Source organism: Gigantopelta aegis, chromosome 6 (assembly GCF_016097555.1).
Source record: "Gigantopelta aegis isolate Gae_Host chromosome 6, Gae_host_genome, whole genome shotgun sequence".
NCBI lineage: Eukaryota > Metazoa > Mollusca > Gastropoda > Neomphalida > Peltospiridae > Gigantopelta > Gigantopelta aegis.
The window spans coordinates 13260228-13275813 of NC_054704.1; the positions used below are offsets into that span (position 1 = coordinate 13260228).

Below are 15586 nucleotides of genomic sequence, written 5' to 3' on the forward strand. Positions count from 1 at the left end.
GGAATTGCGAAGGGTGATAGCAGTCGATGGAGCGCTCGTGCGAGGTACTCAGGATGAAGGATCCAACATCATTGTGCATTCATTCTTTCACTGGCTTCTTCCCGTCCCAACCACTATATCAAGTCATGTATGTGCTGTCCTGTCGGTGGGAAAGTATTAATAAAAATCCCTTGCTACTAATGAAAAGGAAAATGTAGAGGGTTTCACCTCAGACTGTATGTTAGAATTACCAAAATTAATGTTTGACATCCAGTAGCCGATGCTGAATTAATCAACGTGCCCTAGTGGTGTTGGTATACAAAACAAACATTAGCTGTAATGTGAATCTAATAAACGCCGGCAAAAAGGCCGATGAGTTAACTACTAAGTAACGCTAAGGAGGTAGGTATCCGATAACCGGCCAAGCTGGAATGATAAGAGACGATTGATTATTCCCGTTACATTTCCGTCATAATTTGTGTTCATTCATACATGTTCAGCAATATTATAAAGCACAATTTCAAGCCATACACTACGACATTCTGAACATATACTGGTACACGTGAATTCAATTCACCCGAGGAACATGTCTCAGACAATGCAGTAGCTGTACAGGGAGATAACTCTTTACTCCGACTATACATAGATCAATCGATGGATGAATGCTTAATGACACCCGGGCACAAAAATACATCTACTTTTGTCAAACAAATGTAAAAATAGTTATGAATGATCAACATGAATATAAAAATTAAAAAGTTAAATTAAAACACAGCGTAAAAAGCTATGCAAAAAGACAAATACCATAGGCAGGTAAAATTACAATTTAGAATAAAAGTCAGCATCTCTGAAACGTTTCAACACAAGTTCAGGATGGAATTGAATGATTCCATATAATTTCTTCTGCCGAATTGATCTTTCCTCGTCAGCTTAAGACGATTACACTCCACCAAAAAGTGGTGAACCAGCCGTTAATACTGGCAGTGCTCATACTGAGGTGGGAGATCCTTCTTCAGAACTAAATTAATGTATCAAGTATGTATGACCACACGAAGTATTTTATTTTTCCGGCACCAAAGACGGCACCAAAGACGATTTGGCAGATGAATCTGCATTTTCAATACCCATTTGGCTGGGCACCCAACAAAATACATATTTATTCCAGCTTCATATTATGTAAAGTTTGGAGACACGAAAGTGAATGTGTGAAAATAATATATTTGAATCAACCAGAATCCTTAATTTTCTCCAAGGCTTTAATGATTGCTCAGGTTTTGTCACAAAACAACAAATGCCGAATCAGGCCATCTCATGGAAATCATTGCACCTGATGGAAAGACTGTAGCACAAGCCTCGGGATTCCCATCCCGTAATCAATACGTAGGAAAAGGAATGTAATCACGGTGCTTGTGTTGAATTATCACGAAGTGTGTTTCTATAAATACCTGGATCTTCAGATGCACAAGGCGAAAATACAATTTTCGGTGGTTTGATACACCTAGGCGGCCAAAACAAAAACAATATGAAGGCATTTTCAAAATGTAGCAGAATATTGAACTGTCTTGGAGCTAACGTAATTCTCAATAATATCTGATTGCAAGACGCACGCTAAACTGATGTATAAAGCGTTTTTGCTGGAATTAGAGTTGCATGCTAATGCCAGCTACTTTGAGGTGAATAGCATTGTCGTTATGTTAAGCAATTACATGTCCTTCTTTAGCAGGCAGCAGAAGCAGCTAGTTGTTTAGATGATGAAATACAAATTCCAGACGTTTTGTTTATTAAATGCCTCTAACATTCGCGAACACCAGATATTATCACTGTTCACGACAGTAATTACTGAATGCATGTCATCAAAGCTGTACTTATAATAAATTCCGTCCGGTGCTAGTAATACTAGTCTGTGAGTGGCAGTCCTCTTTTGGTGGTGCATCAGGAATCAAATATCCAGTAAAGGATCTCCACAGAAATGGCTATCCTCCAGAAAGAAAGAAGTGTTTTGTTTAACGACGCAATCAACACATTTTATTACGGTTATATGGCGTCAGACATATGGTTAAGGACCACACAGATTGAGAGAGGAAACCCGCTGTCGCCACTTCATGGGCTACTCTTTTCGATTAGCAGCAAAGGATCTTTTATATGCACCATCCCACAGACAGGGTAGTACATACCACGGCCTTTGATATACCAGTCGTGGTGTCCTATGAACGAGGCACTATGCCGCAATAGACAGAGATTCATGGAATCAACCCCTATTTTGTAAAATTCCCATTCGACTCTGCATTGTGCAGAGATACGGCTCTGATCATGTATTACGGTTTTGTTATTCAGATGTTTTACCATTCGTCAATGAACCCATTCTCTAGCTGTGTTCCCTACATCTCACCCAGTGTTCAATGACTGGTATATCAAAGACTGTGGTATGTGGCGTCCTATCTCTGGTAAAATACTCTGTTATTAACAAACTTAAAAACTGCTTTAAATTTTTTTCTTAACGATGGGAAATATAGCTGTAAATGGCTTTATTACCCATATAGTTAAAAACATCTTGGTACATATCAAAGTGATACGTCCCACTAGAACACAAAGTGGGACGTAACACTTCGATGTCACACGATGACGTCTTCGATTGGCGCACTACAACCTTACAGGAACGTCAACCAAACGAGCTGAGTGATATAAATTAAGATGAATTATGGGTAATAAATAGGATATTAAACTTGCAACCATTTCGTATCATGTTTATGTCCCTCGCTAAAGCTCGTGACAATTGAAAAATATTTTACAAAGGGACATAAACATGTTACAAAATGGAAGCTCGTTTAAAATCCTATAAATATGGGATACATTTCAAAGAAAGTGCTTGGAAGATGGATCAGAGTGTGAGGATTGGAAGGCTTAATAAACATGTTGTTATATACGGCAATCAAGACATCAAAATTTTAACAATTCAACAGTTGGAATTTTAATGTACACCTATTTTGTTAGAAACAGAATATTAGTCAGGATTACCAAATGTTTGACACCTAACAGCCAATGATTAATGAAGCAATGCGCTCTAATGGTATCTATCTGTGCTGCAGGGTTCAACAGTTTCGTTGTATCAGCGCATGATGTCCTTCATGGGATCCCAGCCATCGGTGTTCGTGGAATCAAACGAAGAAGGGATTAGACGAGTTAGAGATCCGAAGGAAAAATATGCTTTTTTAATTGAATCAACAACAAATGAATTCTATAACAGCAGGGAACCGTGCGACACCATGCAAATAGGTAACAACCTCGACTCCAAGGGATACGGGATCGCTACGCCAATGGGCTCAGAAATACGGTACGTACAGAAACTGCTGCTCATTACGTAAGTACTACTTACGTAATGAGCAGCAGTTTCAAGTAGAAAAAAGGCTATAAATATAAATTAAATAGATAGATAAAATTACTTCATAGCAAATACTGTATAAGGCACATACAACAAAAATAATAATACATATAGTACAAATACCAAGTATAATAATTCGAGATACATGAAAATTACTGTATATATAATTTTTTAAAGTGTAAAATTAAAATAGAAAAACTATTGGGCTATATATTTTTATAACTATTTGTTGTAAGACTTACAGCATCCATGCCCCACTACAGTTACCCTCTAAATCTCCGGGAAGAGATAACTAATTTGTCTTATGCTGTCATGTGCTCAACGTTATTAACATGTAATATTTAAGATTTATTTTTGTGAAAACTGTAAAGACAAAACTAATTTGTCTTGTTACCAGCTCAATTTTAATGTCATATTTAATATGATTTACAGTTATATTCCCCCTTATCTTTCGAATGCACCGGTGCTCAGATTCATAAAACTTACTAAGCCTAGTTGGTTGCTAAAGTAGCCAAACATATATCATTTTTCTGTTTGTTTTATTTCTAAATACAGAGCCGCAAATTTACTGACCTATAAAATGTTGCAGATTACTCTCGCTCTCTCTCTCGGTACTTTTATTTGGTATTCATTATTCCGATATTTCAGAACGCCTATTGATTTTTTTTCTCTCTTATTGTTTTCTAACACAACATGCTTTATAATCTTAACTTATCTTTTGTTTTGGTTCAGTTTATTCAGTTACAATTCACAGACGAATTAGATAGCCCGCAGTCTCCGATACCAGTTAGACAAATACGCGAAAACGGAGTAAAATCAATACATCGGAAACAAAATGATGAATTTTACAGTAAAGCAAAGAAAACAATGTAATGTCTATTTTAAAACTCTGTTTTAGCAACTGTTAAATGTATAGCATGCAAGGTGTGTCAAAATGATAATAAATACTAGTAGTATACTACCAGGAACATAACATATGATTGAACATTTTTAAATAACTACTCTCCCATATTTATAAAAAGAAAAAAATATTTCAGTATAATTGACTGATGATAATAGTAAGAATTTAAAAAAAAAACAAATCTGATTTTTACAAATAATGTTTTAAAATGTGTATATTTTGTCAAATATTTGACAACTTGGATTCCAAAAGGAACATTACAAGTATTCAGATGAAAAACAATTTATGAAACATAAGTGTCATTTAGCAGCAGCAGCAGCATTATCATCAACAACAATAATAAACAACAATACATGGAATACTACTAACAACAGATGAAAAATAAAACAATTTATGAAACATAAGTGTCATTTAGCAGCAGCAGCATTATCATCAACAACAATAATAAACAACAATACATGGAATATTACTAACAACAGATGAAAAATAAAACAATTTATGAAACATACATGTTAAAGCGCACGCCTGATGCGCGGTCGGTCTAGGATCGATGCCCGTCGGTGGGCCCATTGGGCTAATTCTCGTTCCACCTAGTCCTCCACGACTGCTATATCAAAGGCCGTGGTATGTGTTATCCTGTCTGTGGGATGGTGCACATAAAAGATCCCTTGCTACTAATGGAAATATGTTTAACATCCAAAAGCCGATGATTAATAAATCAATGTGCTCTAGTGGTGTCGTTCAACAAAACGAACTTTAAAAAGAAATATGTTTGTGTCATTATAGAGATATGTTAACGCTTGCAACCCTGGAACTACGAGAACATGGAATACTGGAAGCTATGAGGAAGAAATGGTGGCACCCGAAGAAGGCTTGTCCAGAACCGAAGAAATTGTCAGTAAGTCTACAGTCAACTACGTTGAGTTTGTTTTGTTACTTTACTGTCTGTAACATGGGGTCGAGTGTATACGTATTACCGGTTATATGCTAGTAATTCGACTGTCAATCTAGATGTCTGTTACCTTATGTATGATCATGTCGTTTTTAAAGCATATATACCTACTATATTATACGAATAATGAATATATTAATGAATATATTAAATAATGAACGAATTTACTAATGAATAAATGAAGGCCGCAGTTTCTTATATGAATAATAAATAAATAAATGAATGGATATACTAAAGAATGAATCAATTTACTAACCATGTCCGGGTGTCTTGTACGAATAATGAATGAACGAATAACTGAATGAAATAATGAAGTTACTAATGAATCAATGAAAACACGTTTACGACACTCCAATATGGAGAACCGCAACCGGCTTTAATTTGGTGTCAAAGATAACTATACGAATTAATTAACCAGTGTATCATACAAATATAAATATATTTACAAAACGTCAGTTTAGAGATGACAGTTTCTGTTGATTTGCCGTGTTCTCTTGCCGCAGACCAATCTGCCATATACATACCTTAAATACAGAAAACGTCTTGAATACATTGGCTTGCATGCGTAGTATTGCTGAAATGTGTAAATACTGTACATGTATATATCTTATAACGTATTTACGTGTGGTATACGTTTGGTTTGGTTTATCTCTTTCACTTCAAGGAATACAACAGATATTAATGTAACTGTGTATTTGTAGCATTGGACATACTGATATTAGTAAAGACACATTTGTTCCTTCTAAAAGACTTTGAGTAATATAATTCACAAATAAGTATTACAAACATTTTTTTTTTTTTCGTTTCCAGGATAAAACTGACAACTCACTGACACTAACTAAAGTTGCTGGTATTTTCTACATCCTAATAGTAGGACTAGGACTCTCCGTTATTGCTGCCATACTCGAGTTCCTCTATAAAACAAGAGTGGATTCCAGAAAACAAAATGTATGTACAGTGATTTGTTGATTCATCATAATGTTTATGTTTAAAGTGTCTCTTATTTTGTGTATAGGCTTCTACTTTCATATTTTGATAGCATCTGAACGACAAAACCGTAATACGTGATCAAGGCTGTATCTCTGCACAATCCAGAGTCGGGTGGGCATTTGGTAAAATAGTTATCGATTCTATGAGTCTCTATCTCGTGCCACGTCTAAAGGAGGACAGCCACTCCTGAGGAGATCGTATACCGGAGATTCCCTTCTTCTTGCCCGGACATACCACACCCCATCACACCACACCACACCACACCACACCACACCGCACCACTGCACTGCACTGCACTGCACTGCACTGCACTGCACACACCCGACTACAAACAACACCACACCATGCCCATTTTCATTTTCTGCCTAAGACGTTTAATATATCTGTAACTAGAATAAAATCATAATTTAAATGTTTATGAAAATTCATTTGTTTCTATTCTACATTATTGATAATGTTACGATTGATTTATTGCTAATGCTATATATTTTAAACGTATGAGTAATTTTATTTCGTTTCAGAAAACGTTTCGTTCCGAGGCTAGATCCAAGTTCCGGTTATCAATTAGCGGTCACTCTGACGACGAATCCATGGGCGTAAGAACACCTCTGAAAATAGGCGCTACGGTTGGTTTCTATAATCCTTGTGTTGTGTTTGTTTCTCTGTGGTTGTGTCTGACAAACTTGTAAAAAAATTGATTGCATGATGTTGTGGGCTACGTGAAGATATAAGTTATTTCAAACATGTTTTTTCTATAGATTGCTAATTGCAAAATTACAACATCACAATAAAGTACCGAGGTTTTAAGAGTACATGGGATATCATGTTTTTTTACTACAAAATTCAAAATGTAAACATTGTGAAATATTTGTCCAAGATTATAGCTGTAAACAATTACAAAAAAAACAAAGAAAACCCCAACCCCCCCCCCCCCCCCCCCCCCCCCCAAAACCCCAACAAAAAAACAATTACGTAGTTAATTTGTATGGTATACAGTAACATTTCCTCATATTTACTGCAACTGATAAATACTTGTTGTTCATTGCCGGTTATACATTTCGCGAGTTCGTCAATAAAAAACTGAATATAGCGGTACAGGTTGTGTTACACTGGTACAGCAAACAGATAGTAATGAACAGGTATAAATATAAAACAAATTTTGTTCCACATACTAAACTGACACGACTGTGATAACATTTTGAGTTTGACAACCTTTGACTTCCAAAAGGTCTTTAGCCTCTAGAATAGAATAGAATAGAATAGAATAGAATAGAATAGATGTTTAACGGCACCCCAGCACGAAATATACATCGGCTATTGGGTGTTCTTTAGCCTCTAAAACATATCCAGTGTGACACACCGAACACCCTCACGGCTAACATTTCAATAAACGAGGTAATCTTTATTCCTATAATATCTTCCAGTCTGAATTGGCTGGTTGCCTAGACTGGTCAAATTAATTAATGAGAAGTGTTGCTTGTCCAAGACGTACAAAAATTACTCTAGGTTTGGTTTGCGCTTGATAAACAGAGGATGATGAAGACTATGTTATATGTCACGTATTGGAAGATCTGCTTAATCAAATACTCAATGGCCGCATAGTTAAAAGTTCGAAAAGTCAATATATTATTGTTCACTGATTTATAACTTCAGTTTGTATTATAGTAATATAATTCAGACAGCATATTCATATCCCAACCATCCAAATGAAACAGAAACACAAAGCAACAGCAATTAAAACTACACTCGAACTCTCCCCCCCCCCCCCCCCAAAAAAAAAAAAAGAGAGACCCCACAGAAAACTCCCACAAGGAACAACATGTTCTTGTTTTTGTTCAAAATCGTAAGCCCATGTCAGCTACATTCCAAATGTTATTTAACCAAGTGATACATTCAGTTGACTCACTATCAAACCATCAATGGTCCCCCAAGTTAGCAATTTGTTATACCTTTCAGTAAATTAAATTAGCAATAAAACATTACAATCAAATCAACCACAACCACTTTCCCTGTGTTTGATTTGTAACATTTTGAACGTCGTCTTTGTTAAAGACAGATATTACTATTTGGAATCAAGCCAAGATATTATAACAAAATAGTATTACAGATTGGAATTATATGACTACAAACACTTTTTTGGGGTAGATTTAGCATCAAAAAGCAATAGATGGTATTATTCTTAATAACTAATGGAAACGAACAAAAAATATAAACGCCCTCCCCCCGAAAAATAAAAAAAAACATTAAATAAAAAAATCTCACTTTAAGGCTTTTGCATAAATGCAGTCATATTTCAAATTAAACCTCAGCATTTATTTAGAGTTAGTGTCTGACCTACAGTTCCTCATAAATGAGTATTCATATCATTGTCTGAGTAACAGTTACACATGAGTACATGCCCATATCGCCAGCTCAACTACAGCTACGCGTGGCTAGACACCAATTTGATTGTCTGAATTTGCGCTACATATATGAGCACACCGATCAGTTTTATTAGCTAGACTTTCACGTGGTATCATTATCTATACTACATTTCCACGTGAATGAATACCAATGTCATTGTCTGACATAAAATTCCACAAGGATGAACACTCAAGTCATTATCCGAACACGTATGTCATTGTCAAACCTACACTTCCACGCAAATGAACACCCATGTCATGTTTCAGAACCACCGTTCCATTCGATTGAACACCCATGCCATGTTTCAGAACCACCGTTCCATTCGATTGAACACCCATGCCATTGTCTGCAATAGTCAGTTATTTAATCTTTACGGCATCTCAGGGTGAAACTGTAATTGAAAATGTCGGTTGATCGGACATCCCGGGACATAAATATTAACCCGCTCGGCCTAAATCTTTATTTCATTCTGCTGCTGGCGGAACATCACATTACAAACATTTTCACAGAATTCTGCTCAGCAGAGGGGGATCTTGGTGATAAAAATCGGAATCCCCGAACAAATTTTCTACGATGTAGAAGATTAATGATCTCTCTTTCCGGATGCACCAGAAATAGGGGTTTTCCTCCCCGAAGAATTGAGCGCTAGTATTTGTGAAACGTTTAATGTATTTCAGGCCGGGTTTCCCAAACTCAGAGCAAATGGATCAATAGACCATTTGTCTTGGGCAAGTAATATGTAGTTTAGATCAGAGCTCGCAAATCAGCGTCAAGTGTCACAGCACCAAATAAGGGATGAATGAGAATAACTAAGGACGATCGGTGTTACTAAGCAACTTGAGAAATGAGTGTGTACAGCCAATGACATTTAAATATTGTTGAAGCTAGTTTGGGGGATTCATAAGAGCGTTTGTGAGTCGCTAGATAGAATGGGGGGGGGGGGGGGATATTAGTATGGATTTTCTCTCTCCCCGTTGTTAAGAGAGAAAAAAGAAAGAGAATTGGATTGCGTTTATTTTACGTTTTATTGGATGGAATTCAAATGGAATATGCACTGCTGAACGCGAGAAAAATTACACATAACTTATACTGGTGGGATTTTGGTGTCCTTTTATCAAAGTACGATTTTTCTTTCTTTTAAGTCAATGAATTTGTGCGGAACTTCAAACATATACATCGTTCATATGCACTTTTCTTATATTACATGCTTACCACGAACTAAATGTTGCAACAAAAAGCACACAAAAAATAGATACAAGAAAACGTTATTGTCTATACAAGTTGTTCCATAACCTTCCGACACCATATAACCGTAACTACAATGTGTTGAGTGTATCGTTAAATAAAACATTTCCTGTTCCATAACCTGACTTTTATAATGTTTTCAAACCAATATCTTCTTCATGCAATCTACTTTCATAGGAATATGTGTCGTTAAAGATTTCATGTTTTGTCATATCTTGAAGTCTAAAGCTTTATGATAAAGATTAAAGTTTGTTTTGTGTAACGACACTACTAGAGCACATTGATTTATTAATCATCGGCTATTGGATGTCAAACTTTTGTAAATTTTGACATATAGTCTTAGAGTGGAAACCTATTGCATTTCTTCATTAACAGCAATGGATCTTTTATATGCACCATCCCACTAACAGGATAGCACATACCACGGCCTTTGATATATCAGTTGTAGTACACTGGCTGGAATGAGAAATAACCCAATGGGACCACCAACGGGGATCGATCCCAAACCGACCGTGCATCAAGCTTTTGTACATAATTTATTAGTTTTATTTATTTTTCTTTTATTCGAAACATATATCGATGCATAATAATATAATTTACAGCAGAAATATACGTAAAACCTCATCAGTGTGTTAAGATTTACTAGATTTAGCACATTAAATGTTAATCTTTGTATTACCAATGAAATCAACGATTAAAAAAGCAAAGAAAAATGTCCATATCAACATGTCGATTTTTCATATTTCAGCATTATTATGAGAGTTTTAACTAGGGGTGTCACCATACACCGATGCATCACGATACTATTGCTAATGACAAGATACACAATACCCTTGCTTGTGTATGGATTCATATTTTGATCATTTATCGATTCCTGTTTTAGTTTCTTATCTATTTACTAACACCAATTCATACTGAGATGTACTTATTGATAAAAAAAAGGTTTCCTTCAAGAAAAGACAGTGAAATGGACATATTATATGCTTGCTTACGTCAATATGTCTATGATGTGATGTCTCCACACTTAAACTGTGTTTAATCAGTATTTCACTTTTATCATGTGTATTTCTTATTTTAAAAATCATTTCAACCAAGCTTCAACTTCTTGTTTTAGTGAGAAAACACCATGCATAGGGTATCGTAATACCTATCGTATCTCTGGTTATGTATCATGATACCTATCGTATCGCGGGTTATGTATCATGATATCTATCGTATCACGAGTTATGTATCGTGATACCTATCGTATCGCGGGTTGTGTATCGTGATACCTATCGTATCGCGGGTTATGTATCATGATACCTATCGTATCACTGGTTATATATCGTGATACCTATCGTATCGCGGATTGTGTGTCGTGATATCTATCGTATCGCTGGTTATGTATCGTGACACGTATCGTATCGTGAGGTAGTGATATCGTGACACCTTTAGGTTTAACTGCGATATGCATCGTTATTAATGAACAAAACTCAATTTCTATAAGCACGGGCCCTGGAATTAGCTTTGATTTTATAGTTACGTCCCTTTGTTTAGCCTGTGGCGAAGTTTACCAATTCTGTCTGCGGAATTGTAATACATACAAACCAAATTATTGTTTCTTTTTATTCGTGATTCCTCTTATCCTTTTTTTTTTCTTCATTTCATCCTTTTTTGTGTCTTGCTTTCCATACAAAATAAAACCAGTTTTCGTTGAAAATATAATCACAGTGTTCACTAACATATTTCTGTTTATATTTCAGTTTTCCTACACCAACGTGGAAACTAGAACGGGAAAAACACAGACAATAGTATGACGGGGTCAAAGGTCAACATTCTTGTGTGTCTTTCAAAGATATCTCCCGTGCAGCCATTGATCAACTTCTCATGATCTGTTATGCAACTTCTTCATTTTCATATTTTCGGGAGCTGTTCAAAAAAGATCGTGAGAGGGTGGGGAGATAAGATGCAATATTCTCCAGTACTCATTGCCCACAGAATGAAATTTAAATTTTATTAGGATTAATACACATACAACAACAAACATGAAACATGAAACATAACTGGAGTACCCCACCTCTCTCCTGAGGTTTTCTTTTTGAACGGCTATAACACTCATCTCATCACACAATTAATTCATTGTGACAATTATTATGAATGTTTTAAGGTGTCTTGTAGTAAATTCTAGTGTAACTGTAAATACACAAATATTGCCTTGCTCACTTTGCTCTGAATAATTAAAATCTCTGCTGAATCTTGCATATTATGTTGTATTTTCTCATATATATGCACATGTAACTAGTATCATGTCATTTGTAGATACCATGGCATAATTAACACATTTGGTCTTTCTATCTGTCGGACTATATCTGAATGTATTTATTCTTCTCTCACTTCCTTTCTCTCTCGCTCATATCTTTCTGTCTATCTGTAGACATGTCTGTATATATATATATATATATATAAAATACTCTCTCTCTCTCTCTCTCTCTCTCTCTCTCTCTCTCTCTCTCTCTCTCTCTCTCTCTCTCTCTCTCTCTCTCTCTCTCTCTCTCTCTCTCTCTCTCTCTCTCTCTCTCTGTATATATTAATATTCATGTATATTTCATGGTATATATATATATAAATTCGATAAACGTTTTCCAATTTTATAATTACAAACTAGCACTGTTGTAGTAACATGAGTGGCAAGTGTATGGTTTGTCTAACAATTACAAATATGACTAGTAAAGTAAAATGTTATGATTTTGAAATTTATTACACGAAAACTGTTATATGTTTATGTATTAATATATGGAAACTGCATTAAAATAAATCTGTTGTGAATTCCTCTTTCATCTTTGACTATAAAGCTGGTGATTATCATGATGGTGATTATCATGATGATGCTAAAGAAGATGATGATCATCTAATAAGTCATGGTTATATCAACGTTTTAATACATCTCTGGAAGTCTGACACAATACAATGCTATTGTATTATAGTATAGTATTGTATTGTATTGTATTGTATTATTATTATTATTATTATTATTATTATTATTATTACTATTATTGACTTTACATTCCTGCCTAAATGCTGTTGAATATTTGAAATAGATATATAGACTCTACTTCTAAAAATTCCAAGATGTGCTTTTTTTCAAATATGTGTGTATAATTAATTATAAATGTATTTTATCGAATAAATAAATAAGATGTACCTACCAGTTTTGTTATATATCATTGTGTAAATTTTAATGTAAATTGCACATTTAAAATTAAAAAAACAACTACCAAAACAACAACACCAAAACAAACAAACAAACCAAACTCAAAACAAAAACATTTTTGTTGTAAACTTAAATTCGAAACTACCTTTAGATGCATACTACTAATTCAAATCTCATAGACGGCAATAGTAACATGTGGCTAAAAGTGCTACATATTATCTTTAAATGAACATAATATACACCATCGATACAAATACTAAAACAACACTACCTTTAATAATGACAGTATTCAGTATTCTGGTTTCAAATTAGGAACACTTCGAACTTTGACACCTGGCGAGATGCTAGTAAATAAAATGAATACACGTATAATACTAATTTATCGATAATTAACATACACCCAAACTTATTTCTTTTATTATTTACATATTTTAAAATATATATTACTACTCGGTGTTGATAGAAAACTTTTCAAAATGTATGCAAGAAATCATCTCGTTGGGTAAAGGGAAATAACTCGATACGATGCAAGTAACGTCTAAGAAATGGGATTCTGCTACATTAACGGGAACAAGTGTTAATTCACTGAAGGATCACAATCACAGGACTCGACGTTTAATCGCCACTGGCGGTCGTCACACTTAGCAATCAATGGACAAGATAACGTGGTCTGCATTCAGTCAACACCACTGAAGACGCCGTGATACTAAGCTCATTATTCTCTGGAGCAGATAATGCAGTTGTTTTCTTTTTATTCTCCATGTCACCCACACTCTTACTAATTTCATAGTGCTTTATATATAATGACATAAAAGGAATGATCCAGGATCCACACGAGACAAGCAAGTAATCAACAACATCCTAAGTAGCTTGTGTCATTCTGTTGTCAAGATTAATTATTTTTAAAACTCCCAATTCCATACTGGCCATGCCAGAGTTTTGCCTTGAGATAGACGTTCCTAAACCTTGAAAGGATATAGGCACGTACATACAGTTTAAGGCCCAATTCCATCCGTACTCCCTCTTTCCAACCTTCACAAAAACGACATTTTGACAATTGGAAAATTGGAGATGAATTGTACGTTCCAGGTGCTAGTAATAAGAGTGTATGTGTATGGAGAACGCATGTCCAACATATTAATTCATAAAGTACTTTTATAATCTTATTTCACATACAATTAGATTTTCTAATTACCCTTACCAAAGGGTGTATATATCAAATCGAATTCTACATCCGGCAATTGTAACATATGTGGGTAACACTTGTACTTTCAAGTTTTCAATCAAGATATATATATATATATATATATATATATATATATATATATATATATATATATATATATATATATATATATATATATTGATGTATGAATATCTCTCTCTCTCTCTCTCTCTCTCTCTCTCTCTCTCTCTCTCTCTCTCTCTCTCTCTCTCTCTCTCTCTCTCTCTCTCTCTCTCTCTCTATATATATATATATATATATATATTGATGTATGAATATCTATATATTGTGTGTATGTCGAGGTTGACTGTTACATACATAGATATTAACGCACTGGCACAGGGGATAATTAAATCCTTTCTGGCCTCACAAATTGTCCCATACCCATGTATGTATGTATGTATGTATGTATGTATGTATATTGTTTCTTAAAATTAATAGCAACCTGTGGCACCGAATCGTCCGCAAATTGTGAGACTAACCACGATGCGCTCTGAGCTATCGAGGCATCCATAAAAGGATGCTCTTTAACTCAACTACATGCATGGGGCTTACAATCTACGCGGTCGATCCCGCTTACATGCACGAAACAGTGGGCAGACCTGGCACTGGCTAGTATGTATTGATGTATGAATATCTATATATTGTATGTATGTCGAGGTTGACTGTTACATACATAAATATTAACGCACTGGCACAGGGGATAATTAAATCCTTTCTGGCCTCACAAATTGTCCCATTCCCATGTATGTATGTATGTATGTATGTATGTATATTATTTCTTAAAATTAATAGCAGGCATGTCCGACTACCATAGTTCCACACGGAAATTGTAATAGTACTTGGCATATGTCTTTATACTAGTTCATATATTATGAAGTAACTGATTATAGTTGAAATCAAATGTACTTTCCAACGACAACACCAATTTATGACAAGTCATGAACAACTGAATCGTAAATGTATAGAAAATAATACAATTTAATGGTTGTACTGAAACAATAGCAATAAATTGGAAATAAATGTTGTGTACATATGACACGGTGTTCAATAATTTAATAACTGTTATTGCGTGCTTCTTTGAAAATTAATAATGTGCCATTTCTATGGTGATTATCATTCCTTCTGTTCCAGCATTTGATGCTTGAATACATTAAATCGCGAATTACAAATGACAGCTAATTGATTTATGGAATTGTTTGACTGGTCAAACTTTACGTTATCAGTGTCTAATTAAGTATGTTCTTGTAACATGAATTTGCAGCACACACCAGCTCGTTCTAGTGTTTTAATTAGCTCAAACGTTTTTATTTCCCTATTTC

The 15586-nt window shown here is 34.8% G+C and overlaps 1 protein-coding gene across 2 annotated transcripts in view; it reads left to right on the forward strand.

The window, feature by feature from the left end:
* Nucleotides 1-12371, forward strand: part of LOC121374913 (glutamate receptor-like) — a 68177-nt gene extending 55806 nt beyond the window's left edge. For both annotated transcript variants that reach the window (XM_041502049.1, XM_041502048.1), the window contains exons 13-17: nucleotides 3066-3310; nucleotides 5046-5157; nucleotides 6022-6159; nucleotides 6723-6827; nucleotides 11592-12371. In XM_041502049.1, coding sequence (XP_041357983.1) covers nucleotides 3066-3310; nucleotides 5046-5157; nucleotides 6022-6159; nucleotides 6723-6827; nucleotides 11592-11645 — 654 coding nt within the window. In that variant the 3' untranslated portion in view covers nucleotides 11646-12371. The remainder of the gene's footprint in view (nucleotides 1-3065; nucleotides 3311-5045; nucleotides 5158-6021; nucleotides 6160-6722; nucleotides 6828-11591) is intronic.
* Nucleotides 12372-15586: the final 3215 nt, after the last annotated feature.